The sequence below is a fragment of the Rhynchophorus ferrugineus genome, unplaced genomic scaffold (assembly GCF_030347505.1).
Source record: "Rhynchophorus ferrugineus isolate W39M unplaced genomic scaffold, kcgeb_rfMv2 rfM7, whole genome shotgun sequence".
Classification (NCBI taxonomy): domain Eukaryota; kingdom Metazoa; phylum Arthropoda; class Insecta; order Coleoptera; family Curculionidae; genus Rhynchophorus; species Rhynchophorus ferrugineus.
This window is the reverse complement of record NW_027472586.1, coordinates 15,634,864-15,649,305: the sequence shown is the minus strand read 5'-3', so window position 1 is coordinate 15,649,305 and position 14,442 is coordinate 15,634,864. Positions and strand designations below refer to the sequence as shown.

At 33.0% G+C, this 14,442-nt stretch overlaps 1 protein-coding gene across 5 annotated transcripts in view; it reads left to right on the top strand.

Annotated features, from left to right (window-relative positions):
- Positions 1-14,442, top strand: part of Epac (Exchange protein directly activated by cAMP) — a 517,502-nt gene that overhangs the window by 500,244 nt on the left and 2,816 nt on the right. For all 5 annotated transcript variants that reach the window (XM_076410278.1, XM_076410279.1, XM_076410281.1 and 2 more), the window contains 4 exons: positions 3,594-3,706; positions 5,877-6,068; positions 13,984-14,126; positions 14,186-14,392. In XM_076410278.1, the coding sequence (XP_076266393.1) occupies positions 3,594-3,706; positions 5,877-6,068; positions 13,984-14,126; positions 14,186-14,392 (655 nt within the window). The remainder of the gene's footprint in view (positions 1-3,593; positions 3,707-5,876; positions 6,069-13,983; positions 14,127-14,185; positions 14,393-14,442) is intronic.

Sequence of the window (14,442 nt, the reverse complement as noted above, 5' to 3'; positions counted from 1 at the left end):
TTAGTTTGTATATGAAAAATGGGTTTAAGTGAATTTGCGTATTACAAAATCGGTTAATAGAAGGCTTACAAGGCCCACTTAATATATTTATGAGGCATTCTATGTTTTTGATTATTGTTTGTTTCATAGCCTACCCGAACAGTATTTATGTGAAGATATCAAGAAATTGAGAACCCGTTATAGTCTCAAAAAAGGGTTTCGTTCTTTGAAAACAAATCCAGTTTCAGTTCACAAACACAACAGTTTCGAAAACAAATGTCCAATTTTTATAAAAAATTAATTTTACGATGATTTATATTTAAAAATATACTTCGTATCTTATGTGCTTTTTGATTGTAATCCAAGAGTTGTAATACTTCGAAATTGACATTTTTATTATTTAATTATTACATTGTTACTAGTCGTTTCCGATTAGCCTACAATTTGTCTTTTTGATAACTTAATCTAGGTATATAACTAGGAGAACCCATCGACCCTATCTGGAGAAAGAGTCTCTGGAGAAATAATGTTTATACATGTCACTGCAGTAATTTTTATTATATGCACCTCACTACACGAGATCAGATGGTTCGATTCTTTCGAGTCTGTGTCCTATACTGGTGGTATCCAAAAGCTGCAATACTTCAATATTCCCATGAGAATGGAGTGTTTCCTCATGCCCCATTGCGATTCTCTTGATTTCTTGACTGACTGTGGGTACCTGAAGGTCCCAATGTAGGTAATCAGTCCTATAGTAATTGGGTGCGCCCACTATACCTCTCAGGACTTTGTTCTGAAAAATTTGTATTTTGTTTATGTTACTCTTTGCAGAGCATCCCCATAATTGAACTCCGTATGCCCATATAGGTTTCAGTATTTACTTATATAATAGCAATTTATTATGTTCTGATAATTATGATTTTCTTCCAATTAGCTAGTATACTTTCTTATATTTCAATTCCAGTTCTTTTCTTTTCTTCTTTATACTTCTTCCAGCGAATTTTTACATCAAGATTCATTCCGAGATATTTAGCGTTGTTGCTATATGGAATGATAGCATTATTTAATATTATTGGTTCTTGTACGGTCTGATTGCAGGAGAACTGCACATGTACAGATTTACTTTCATTAATTCTTATTTTCCATGCTTGTGTCCACTTATTTATATTGTCACTTGCCTGTTTTAATTTTCGTGAGGCTTCTTCACTATTGCCTCCGAAAGCTATAATCGCAGTATCATCAGCAAATGTAGCCATCGTAATATTCTCCATTTGTGGTATATCACAAGTGTAGATTAGATAAAGCATTGTCCCCGGTACATTTCTTTGTGGTACACCTGTTTTAGCTTATTTTATTGTAGAGTAAGCTTCTTCTTGTTTGACTCTAAACATTCTGGTTGTAATCTACGATTTTAATAGTTCGGTTTATTGTTTTAGTGACATTTTCTGTAGTTTATGAACAAAGCTTTCCTGACAAATCTTATCGAAGGCTTGGGCTACATATGAGAATACAGCTGAGCATACTTTTTTACTTTCGTAGGCTTTTTCAATAACATCTATTATTCTGTGGGAAATTGACAAGAGAATGGAGTCTCCTTGTGATTCTCTTGATTACCTCAGTGACAGTCGATATCTGAAGGTGTCAATAACTTCAGTATAAATACAAAACTTGTATGGCAATTATATTACTTTTCGCTGAACGTCCCCATAATTGAATTGTATGTAATTCCATATAGTTTTCAATACTTGTTTGTATAATAGCAATTTATTATTTACTGATAAATGCGATTTTCTTCCAATTAACCAATACATTTTCTTATATTTTAACTTCACTTCTTTCCTTTTCTTTTTTACATCTTCCCTCCAGCGAAGATTTCCATCAAGATTCATTTCGAGGTACTTAGCGTTCTTGCTATATAAAGTGATATATTGTCACTTGTTTTAATTTTCTTGTGGCTTCTTCCCTGTTGTATCTGACAGCAAGTTCCTTGGTGGTACACCTACTTTAGCTTCTTTTATTGTAGAGTAGGCTTCCCCTTGTTTGACTCTAAACATTCTGACTGTAATGTAAGATTTCATCAGTTTAGTGTGTTATTTCGGTAGCTTATGAACAAGGCCGTCATTCCATACTTTGACGGCCCATAAGGCATGTGCTACATCTAAGAATATGGCTGAACATACAACACAAATCTTTTTATCTTCATCTGATTTTTCAATTACATCTGTTATTTTATACACTTGGTCAATTGTTTAATATTTATCAATAAATCCAAACTGGTATGTAGGTGTTAGGTTTTCTCTCTCTATAATCGGTTTTATTCTTTTTAAATAGAGGGGGGAATTTTTACTCGATATTTTTAAAAATATTTCTGGTAACATTGCGATAGGTCTATAGACTACTATTTCATTTGGATTGATCAAGTTGTTGAGTTTCATAATTCCCTTTCTTGTAGCAATTGTCCTATTATTAAGTTTCAGCCTGGTGATTTCTTAGTATTAATGTCAACTTTGATAACTTTGATTACTGCTTTCGGCATAACCACTTGGATCGTCGAATTTTCAAATTCTATGTCCGTTAAATTATACTCAGTATGACTTTCGTTTGCTTGGATTTTTTTTTCTAAATGGTCAGCAAATGCTTACGCTTTTTGTTGATTATTTATTTGGATTGTAATGTATTTGGTGGCTTTCTAAAGGAAATAATATGTTTCCTTGTCATCTATTAGATTTCGCAGATAATTATTATGGATACGTTAGATATGTTAATATCCACTATTTCCCTTTTCAACTTTTATTATTTTTGGTTATTTTGTTTTGTTAAAATACTTTTATTTTCAGGTGATCTATTTTTTACCACATTTTTCGTAACTTTGGTTTTTCATGTACCATTTCCTTGATCTCTTTCAGATAATTACTTCCTTCAATTCTCCTCTTGATTTCTGAAGTATTATTACAACCAGCAAAGAACTTAATTCAAAGTTTTCTTTGATTTCCGTATAGTAGGATGTTAACTATGAAGATATCAGATCTGAGGTTTTCTACGGATCAGCCTGATAAGTTGGTATTCCAGTTGACATGTAACCACATTTTAGCTCCGACTATGCTTTATGAAGTTTGCATTTAGTTTCCATCATTGTAGATCCCCACCTTGTATTTTTGACATTGAAATCACCAACAATTATACATAGAACATATATAAATAAGTATGTAGCGAATAATACTATTTTTTTCAAAAATATACTATAAATTTAAATACTGAAAACAACAACAAAATATAGCTTCTAAATTCAATTAATTATATCAATTTTATTGTAGTCACTCTTAGTAAATAATATATTGAAATATTATTCAGAAATATCCTTATTTTCTATGGCGATCCGAAAGCCGAATATTTCACCCGCAACTATATGCACAACTCGTATCAGACATTCTGTTTATTATTGCACACAATCGATTACCAATTTATACCAATTTCGCTCGACCGAATGAATAATTATTAAGGGGAAATTGGCGAGGACCACGTTAATTTTAAACAATGCAACTGGGCCGTATCAATCTTGTTTCATTTCGTCTCGAAATCCGAATCGATCGAGTGTATTTTCCTGTTTGTTTCAGACCTGTTTGTCAGAACAAGAAGAAGCCACGCAAGGAATCGAAGGTGATATAGAGATGTTTGGCACTAAGGAGCTCGCTTATTACATGACATTATTCGACTGGGATCTGTTTTGGTAAGCTTTCTTCATTTTATCCATTAATTTATAATAACGTGTGGGTGAAAATGTACAGGGGAAAGGACAAAATAACATGAAAACCTGACATATACACAAAATTTATTTATCAACAAAGTGTTAAGCCACTACTTTCTTTTAAAACAGCTGCTATTGTTCTAGGAATAGATTCGTAGAGTATCTGAATAATTTCTAAACGGAATGTTGTTCGATTTTTGTTCCAAAATATCCGCCAATTGCTTTAATGATGTTGGAGATGGCAGTCCACTCCTCACTTTCTATTTCAAAACTGTCCATAACGGTTCATTTATGTTTATGTCTGGCGATAATGCCGGCCAGGAAAGATATCTGATGATATTCTGGAGGTCCTCATACCAAAACTGAACCTTTTTGCCTATATGTATAGGCGCATTATCATCTTAGAATACGGTAGGGTTTGGTAGCCATACGCTATCCGCAGCAAGAGCTTTATCATTAAGGATTCTGAAATATTCATTCAAGCCCCCCTCCCCCCATGTTTAGCCGTAACAAGTGGGCAGCCCGGATTATAGGCTTCTTTTGGAGTTCCCCATACACAAACGTCGCAATTAGTAAGAAATAATGTAAAAGATAGTTCCACGAGCATAATATGACAGAGCTTTGTCAAACAACACTATTATTTGCCTACTTTGTGGTCTATTTGAAGGCCTATTCTAAACAATTCCTTCGTTCAGTTCATTCTATTATAGACCAGTGCTCCGCAGTTACTGTCATAGGTAAATAGGCGCTTTATTTTAGCGTTGATATAGACATTACCTACCCTGGATCTACATACAACTTTTGGCCAGTCACCAGCAACAGTCATTAATAAAAACTCATTTTTATGTCGCCATATGTGTTAAAGCTACACGTTTATACGTTTATATATTAGCTTAGGTTTGTTATAACCTTCCTTTTCAAAATATTCCATTTGGTTCAAGGACTTGATAATAATTATTTGGATGATCCTTATTGGAACCGTAAGCTTTTTTTTTCCTTTATATTAAGAATATTCATTAAGAGAATCTTTTCAGAACTACAAGCAAATTGTGGCAAAGCATTTTCAAACAACTGTATTATTTGTCTAGTTGATGGCTCATTAAAAGTTCTAATCAATCCTTTCATTCATTTTGTTCGTTTATAAACTGTCGCTCCGCAGTTACTGTGTTAGTTAAGTAGGTGTCTTGTTTTAACAATGATATGGCCACTACTTATCGTAAAACTCTTTAACAGTCACCTGCAACAATTTTTTATAAGATATCCTTTTTATGTTGCTATAAAATCTGTGAAATCTGCTATACGTTTATACGTCGGTTTAGGTTAGTGTGATCATCCTTCAAAGTTTTTTTAAATACTTCATTTGCTCTAACGACTTGAAAATAATTATTTGGGTGACCCTTATTTGAACTGTATTTTTTTTTGTTATATTGCGAATATTCTTTTTTTTCTAATTGTCCAAGTTACTACTGGTCACTAAAATCTAAAAAATCATTATTACAATTTTTGTACGAATAGCTATAAGTTTTATAAGACAACAAATCGGCACCTAAGAACTGCGAATTCAGTCTTAGTTAACCTTTTAAAATCTACTATATTAAAAAGTTATGTAACTTAAGTATACTTATCATATTACATTATTTTAGATAGTTATTTTAACTGTAATTTTAAACTTCAAAGAAACCTATAAAAATTAAATCATATATCTAGCACCCCTCAACAGCTCTCTACTTCATTCAGTGTGATGCAATTCTATAAATTAAATTTGTACGTCAACTATATCCTACTACTATTCTAAATCTACTATTGTAGTCCATAATACTACCCTAGATTTTCCATTTTTGTCATTATTTTAATTAACGTCTAATGGATTCCATATCTTCTTATGTTATCCAAAGATTGATTAATTTTTAAATAAAACCTCCCTGGAGCTATTTTCTGAGAGGAATACATCAACCAGCCTTCAAAAGCCAGAATAGTTATGTCAAACCGCATCATTAGATAAATATTTGCTTCTTTCTTTCTGAGAAATCAAAACACCTATGGTGTAAATATAATTAAAATTATAACAAGCAGTGTTACCAAAATCACCACAATACTACCTATGGGTCTAATCAAATAGTGTTGTATAGCTCAAAAAATTATTGATTTTTAGGTGTGTCCACGAGTATGAGCTTCTCTATCACACGTTCGGTCGACATCACTTCGGTCAAATAACGGCAAATTTGGACGTATTTCTGCGACGATTTAATGAAATCCAGTTCTGGGTGGTAACCGAAATCTGCATGATTGGAAGCCTGAGCAAACGAGTCGGCGTATTGAGGAAGTTCATAAAGTTGGCCGCATAGTAAGTGTAATTATGCAGTTATTATTAAATTTATATTCGCTGTAATTAACATTCACTATAACGATAATATCAACATTATACGAGTACAACGATAATTAAGTTGATTAATACTGAATATATATATGCTATATAGATTATGATATAAATAATTGTATTTTTTAAGTAGACCCCATATTTATCAGGCGAAGATCACAGTTTTTGCATGCTAGGAGGCTATTATTCTAATTTCGCTTATATTTAGTTTATTGTAAATCGTTAATTTAGTTAACTGTAAAATTGTACACTCCGCTGGATGAAGACTTGGCGTAAATGTAACCGGAGTTTGTAGCTCAGTTATTAATCATCTCAACAGCTATTTTCAAGATTTTCCTTCAAATTAAATAAAATAAATCTAAATAGAAGCAAAACAATCGCAATGACCTCATATCATTTAAAAAAATTACCTTTTTATATTCTACTTTATAGATTTTATTAGATATTTCCATATTTTTTCAAAAAATCAACGTTATTTTATTGTGTATTAATTGTCCAAAAAGAGGTCCAATAATATAATTTTAAAAAAGAATGTAGAGAAATGTCTATATTTTGAGACAATAAATAAAACAATCAATCATTTTCTTAACATACAAATATAATAAACTAGAAGTTTCTTTATTATATACTACTATTATAAAAAAAACATTTACAATTCTAATTATTTTTCTCATCCACGGAAAGAGCACTTACACAAAAAAATTATTACCGCATATACACTTAGTTCTTGGTCTTTTTGGTATTGTACTTAGTTGTCTAAAACAAATAACAACAAACAAAACCTTTTGTGAAATACTGTGAGAAGGAATGAACAGTAATTATTTAACTTGTACCCATTTAAAGATTCTAAAGAAGGTTTTATATTTGGTTGGATATGGACAAATTATGACTATGGTGTGGTACAACTTTTATGCAAGGCGTCAGGTCTTATATCGCAAATTCCATAAACATCAATGTCGAATCTGCCGTGACTTCTAGAGTTACTGGCTAGAATACAGTCAAGCATTTCTCTTTGGAGCTCTCCCATCATCAAGCATATCGATTTCACCATAAAGGGACAAATAAATTGATTCATTCATTCATTCGTTCATTCGTTCATTCGTTCATTCGTTCATTAATTGATTCATTCGTTTGTTCGTTCGTTCGTTCATTCATTCATTCACACATTCATTCATTTATTCATTCATTTATGCCCTTTTTCAAAAACATTTTAAAAAATTTTTCGCCGATATTTTTTGAAATTATTTTTAAAGAAGTATCGATACTTGTAAACGAGAGTATCGAACATTTAGTTGCAAAGTAAAATATCGATACTAAAGGCCTAGGGTTTTCGAAGGAAAGTATCGAGGTTTTTTTTGGATTCCTACTTTTTCCTAAATTTGACCTTCAACTTTTTTATAATTTATAGATTTTATAGATACGACCCTATTTATTCAACAAGCCCTAAAGATACAGAAGGCGATCTTCCATATATAAAGTTGTGACTAATCTGTGGCCTTCAAAACTACTAGATAATGCTACAAGCAGGAATATGGTGGGAAATTAAAAAATATAGTTTAGTTAAAATATATAAATATATATATACATAATTATAACAATATAAATATTTCAATACAAAGTTAATTTTAAAAAACACCTAATCTAATCTGACTAATAAAATATTTAAACAAATATTTAAAAAATGTCATTAGCCCAATAAATATAAATATTATAAATATAATTTTAAATGAGAATATAAAGAAGTTTTTATTGTTTAAGATACTAAATATACTCACATCTCTTTCATTCAACATTAATTACATATTTTGCAAAAAAAAACAACAGACATCTAATATGAAAATATATATAAAATTGTTCTTTGTCCGAATAAGCCGAAATAGATAACACTTAATTATTACTACCATATACACTTAGTTCCTTGTTTTTTTGATATTGGGCTGCCTGGTTTCTGTCTGCCTGAATTTGAAGGCGCAAATTTGTCGATTTCATAAGAATCTGTAGAAGAAGACATAACAGATCATTTGAAAAGTCCCCGGCCTACCTAGTCAAACATATTTCTTGGCAAAATTAGTTTTTTTATTCAACACAATTCCTTTTAAGGGTGATACGCTGATTATAGCGACCCTGCAACTTTTGGTTATCATTTTTGTAGTACGATTTGTCCTTTGCTTCAAAATAGGCCTCAGTTTCGGCGATCACCTCTTCATTTGACGAAAATTTCTTCCCAGCGAGCATTCTTTTGAGATCTGAGAACAGGAAATAGTCATTGGGGCCAGATCTGGAGAATAAGGTGGATGAGGAAGTAATTCGAAGCACACTTCATGGATTTTTGCCATCATTTTCACTGACTTGTGCCACGGTGCATTGTCTTGGAAAAGCAGCATTTTCTTTTCCTTCAAATACGGCCGTTTTTCGACAATTTCGTCCTTCAAAAGGTGCAATAACGCTATGTAATAATCGCTGTTGATGGTTCTTCCTTTTCCAAGGTAGTCAATGAAAATTATTTCATACGCAATCCAAAATACGGACGCCATAACCTTGTCAGTCGACTTTTGCGCTTTCCCATGCTTTGGAGCGGGTTCATCGTGTGCAGTCCACTTGGATAACCGTCGATTGGACTTCGGAGTGAAATGATAGAGCCACGTTCCATCCATTGTCACATATTGACGCAAAAACTCGGGTTTATTACGCTTGATCATCTTCAAACACTGCTCCGAATCATCAACTCGTCGTTGTATTTGGTCAAAAGTCTCGCGCGACATCCACATTACACTGAGCTTTCTCATACCCAAATATTCGTGAATGATATGATGCACACATTCAGTTGATATCCTTAGAGTGCCTAACTAACTAATTGAAAAGTCCCCGGCCTAACACATAGACGGCGCTACTTGAATTAAATCCATATGTTTTTTAGTTGGCCCTAGCCCTCAAAAGTTGCGCGTATAAATTTAACAACTGTCTGATCATTACTTTGTGAATTACAGCATTTTGAGTGAGGCAACTTTTGTGAAAAAAATGGATAAAAAGGAATTTCGAGTGTTGATAAAATATTGGTTTTTGAAGAAAAAAAATACAGTTAAAGCTTGATGCCGACTTTCTGGACATTGCCCCCCGAAAATCAACCATCAAGGATTAGTATGCTAAGTTTAGAGCGGACGCCCAAAAGAGGATATTACCGACGAAAACATTTAAAAAATCCACAAGATGATTTTGAATGACCGTAAACTGAAATTGACTGAAATAGCAGACCCTCTAAATATATCAACTGAACGTGTACATCATATCATTCACGAATATGTGGGTATGAGAAAGCTCTGTGCAAAGTGGATGCCGTGCGAGCTCACTTTGGACCAAAAACAACGACGGGTTGATTATTCGGAGCAGTGTTTGAAAATGATTAAGCGTAATAAACCCGAGTTTTTGCGCCAATATTTGACAATGGATGAAACATGGTTTCATCATTTCACTCCGAAGTTCAATTGACAGTCATCCGAGTGGACTGCACACGATGAACGCGTTCCAAAGCGTGGTAAAAGGCAACAGTCGGCTGGCAAGGTTATGACGTCTGTATTTTGCGATTCGCGTGGAGTAATTTTCATTGACTACCTTAAAAAAGGAAGGTCCATCCACAGCGACTATTACATAGCATTATTGGATCGTTTGAAATACGAAATCGCCGAAAACCAACCACATTTGAAGAAAAAGAAGGTACTGCTTCACCAAGACAATGCATCCTGTAACAAGTCAGTGCAAAAATCAAAACGAGCACGAGTGCAATGGATTTTTGCACTCAAAACGAGTGCAAAAATCCATAAATTGGGCTTCGAATTGCGTCCTCTACCACCGTATTCTCCAGATTTTGCTCCCAGGACTATTTCCTGTTCGCATATCTTGAAAGAGTGCTCTCTGGGAAGAAATTTTCGTCGAATGAAGAGGTGATCGCCGAAACCGAGGCCTATTTTGAAGCAAAGTACAAACCGTACTACAAAAATGGTATCGAAAAGTTGGAGGGTCGCTGTAATCAGTGTATCACCTTTGAAAGGCCGGGTCCTCTTAAATTGACCTGTTACATAGTGATTCACCGATATATCGAATAACCGATAATTATCAATACTATATTGATAATATCAATCCCAAAAATATCGATATTTATCAAAAAATATGGCTTATGTTATGCGACCAATCAAAGCCATGAAGATATGGGCATCTGCCGAACACGATCATCACTAATTCAAAACTTACGACCAGTATGGCAAAGCGTTATGGTCCCCTTGAATATAATATGTTGTTAGTAATTCACAATTTCAAAAGAAGCGTATGCTGAGTTGCGATTAATCAATACGACGAATTAAATATCACCACTAGTGATTTGAAGATAAATGTTACTCTTGTAATAAAAAGTGTTGTATGCGTTACAATTTCAACATTAGATCCCTCGTTTCAAGAACCTGAACTTTAAAAAGCTTGACATATGTGCAGAAGAGATGTCAGAAATAGGGAAATTTATGTCAGAATATAAAATTACAGTCGCATCAATTTCATCTACATATGCAGGGGATGAAGATAAAGATGAATTCGACTTCTGGAAACACCACAAATATGGAAATACCAAAAAAACACCACAAGCAAGCTCTTATGTCTTGCCTGTAATTACTCTAAAAGTAAACAGGAAATGGAGAAGATGGAGGAGATAAAATAAAATAAAATAAAATGGCAATATATCAACTTACCAAGTGTAGCCACCAGTTTGTCTTTCGAAATTATTTTTTCAAAGACAGAAGTCAGTATAGATCAAAGCACAAACCGACTATATGAACATGGATTACCAAATTTATTTTTAAGTTCAATGGCTAGTGCAAAATTCTTGGATTAAAGTGTTGATAAAAATGGCTTTTTGGATTTATTCAGTGTTAAAAAAAGATATATCTATATATACACCTTGCATCACTAGATATAACTGTTCGCTAACAATGTAGTTGACGCTAATGGGGCTCACTGCATACTGCTCGCTATCCAATTTCGAGATGCTAAATGCGATATCATAAATTATACATGACTTAATAACCACTTCTCAAGATCATTTTGCAACGACACATACGTAAATATTATTCACGGGTATTGGATTTGTGTCTACAACAATATCCGAAAAAATATTTAGGCAGTTTATTTATTACTAATGACCGCTCTGTGGTCGAAATTCGATCACAATTTATTAAATTAATCATGTTTGTCTCATAACAGAGTCAACTAAATAATTTAAAAGTAATATGTTTCTAAAACTTATTTTCACAGTATTTTCAATATCAGATCAGAAATGTATTTGATATATAACATTAATTAAAATAATAAATGTCTGTATATTAAAATAACTATCAGGTAATTAAATCTAATTTATATTAGGTGTCAATAAACAAGAAAGTATTGATACGTTTAAATTACCACATCACTGAACATTATAATAAAGTATCGCTTCAGAACAACTTCAGAGCATCAAATATAAGAATACATGATCTTTCTTTACTTTTATGTTATAAACATACATATAATTACTTCAGAAACTGCTGTTAAAACATATTAAACTATTTATAGGAATACCAGATTTGCAGTTTGGATTTGGGGTAGTGCTGAAAAGGCATTCGAAGAAAATAAATACAGCCCTGCAATATTCCTGGACGTCTCACAAATTTTTGGTCAGTTATTGCATTTGGGATTAATCTACGAAATGAGCAAATCGCTACCGCGTAATTACTGTCGACTGCTGGAATCATATTTTTTCGAAAGAAAAGTTACAGTCTATTTCGGCTAGAGTTCCACAGGGTAGTGTCTTAGGATCACTTCTATATTTACTCTATACTGCTAATATCCCAACAACAAAAGAAACTGTACTTGGAATATTTGCTGACGACACAGTTATCATGGCAAAATACGAATACAACAACAATTACAGTACAACATTAAACCAACTAGTAATCTAACATACCCAAAACAAAGTTGTAGTATTAATTGCCAATGCTTATTGCTACGTAACCAACGTCACGATGACCTCGAAATCAAATGGATACACGAAGTGATCCAATATTTCACCTTAAAACATGAAATAAGGTTGCTAAAACAGAGCAACTTGGAAGCAATACACCTACTGGACAACATTCACGAAATCAGAAGATTGAAACGAACAAAACCGCACCAACCTGTTTAGTGTATAAGTGTATTCTTAACTTTAGTCTAAGTAGATTAGTTTTATTTTAATTAATGAAAAATAACTATTAATGAAAATACAGCAGAAGAGTAGTAATAAATGCATTTGTAAATTAAAATTGTACTAAGCATTATCTAATATATGATATAATTAATAAAAAAAAACTCATATAAAGATCAACCGCTGACTTCTCGGTGGTGAATGGAAACGCCAGCCTAACGGTGACGTTATTTACCTTCAAATTACGATCAAGGAAACTTTTCGTTAGCATCTGGCGAAATTTATCAAATTTCTACCAGCACTATCCAGTTCTAACATAAATCCCATAAATAATTCATCTACATCTAGTCAATCTAAAGTGTCTGGAACAATGAAACCCTACAGACATAAAATCACCATTCATTCCTTGACTTTAATTTAATCAACCGATAATAAAATCTCCCTAAGCACGCTCTATTGCGCAAAACCCTTCAATGCAAAGCGTAAATAAATTATCCAGGCAGGAATAAAATAAACAAATCTCCGTTCTTGGCTGGAGTCCCAATCAATATGCCGAAAATCCAGTTAGCAGTTCCTCAAACAGAATAAACGAAACATTCGTTTCCTTAAATCCCGAATTGATTAGCAACACTCAAGCGGGATTTCCCGAGGAGAATCGACACGTCCCAAATAAAAGTCAGGAATTTTCTTATCATATTTTTGAGGGGATGAATTTTTATTTACACAATTTCGGAATTTCCGCCCCTTAAATATTGTGAGGATCAATATAAAATAATTAATTTGTTGGAATGTACGTAGTTGACTTAATATTTATAATGATAAAACATATAATTTTCTAGTACGTTTAACGTCCAATAAAAGTCGTTTGTAGATAGAGAGAGAGATAGATAACTTAACATACACGAAATTTAGAACTTAATTAATGCTAATTATATGATAATTTTCATAACTCATATTAACTATATGTCTGAAACTCATATACTTAATACACAATGTTTATAACAACAATATATTTTTTAGGATAACTCATTAATAAGTCTAAATTACTTTAAATTTTAGGCCACTTAATATACAGGCAGGCACGTCCATAGAGTTACACCCTAATACACTTACTAAATATTTATAGATTTCATGACATAGTCACCATCCCTCTCAATAGATGTAATATGGCAAAGATGAAAAATAATTTTGTATGTCAATGTACTCAGCAGTCATTTTCTTTACCCAACTGTTCCCTTCCCCTTCCCCAATCTCCAAGAAAGTTAACAGAAAATGAACAAACGGGAGAAAGGAAGGAAGCACCAAATCAAAACATCTCAGTGGAATAACTTAAAGACGATGAAAAGTTTCTTGCGTTCATGTATGAGATCTGGTGCTGATGAGGTATTATCATGCAGAAGATATAAACAAATAGTTTCTCCTGGAGGCAAAATCTCAAAAATCAAAAAACTATTTGAGACCAAAAAAAACCAATTCCACCAACTACACGGTAACGTTGAAATAAATTGGATTCACGAAGTTATCCAAGATGTCTCCGTAAAACCTGAAAGATGGTTACTGAATCAATCACAGCGCGAAATTTAAGTTACCTATCGCTACAATTGTCTAATCGCACCTAATAAAATATGTTATATATCGAAACATATTTGTGCGCTTTATTAATTACATTATTATCATTAGTTGCAGAGAATACCAAAATTTAAATGCTTTCTGTGCAATTGTTATGGGATTAAGTAACGTGGCAGTTTCTCGTCTATCGAATACCTGGGATAAACTTCCATCCAAATTCAGGAAGCTCTACACGGAATTCGAATCAATGATAGGTATTTATCTGAATACATATGAGGATTTCTGACTCTAATTTACCTTTATTTATTTACAGATCCCAGTAGAAATCATAGGGCTTACAGGGTGAGTGTGGGTAAGCTACAACCGCCCGTGGTACCGTTCATGCCACTTTTATTGAAAGATATGACTTTCACTCACGAAGGTAACAAGACGTCTCTAGACGGGTTGGTCAACTTCGAGAAAATGCACATGCTTGCTCAAACCATGAGGACCATTAGATTTTGCAGAAGTAGACACTTAGGTATGGACCGCAGGCAACCAAACATACGACAGATAAATAACAATGAACAT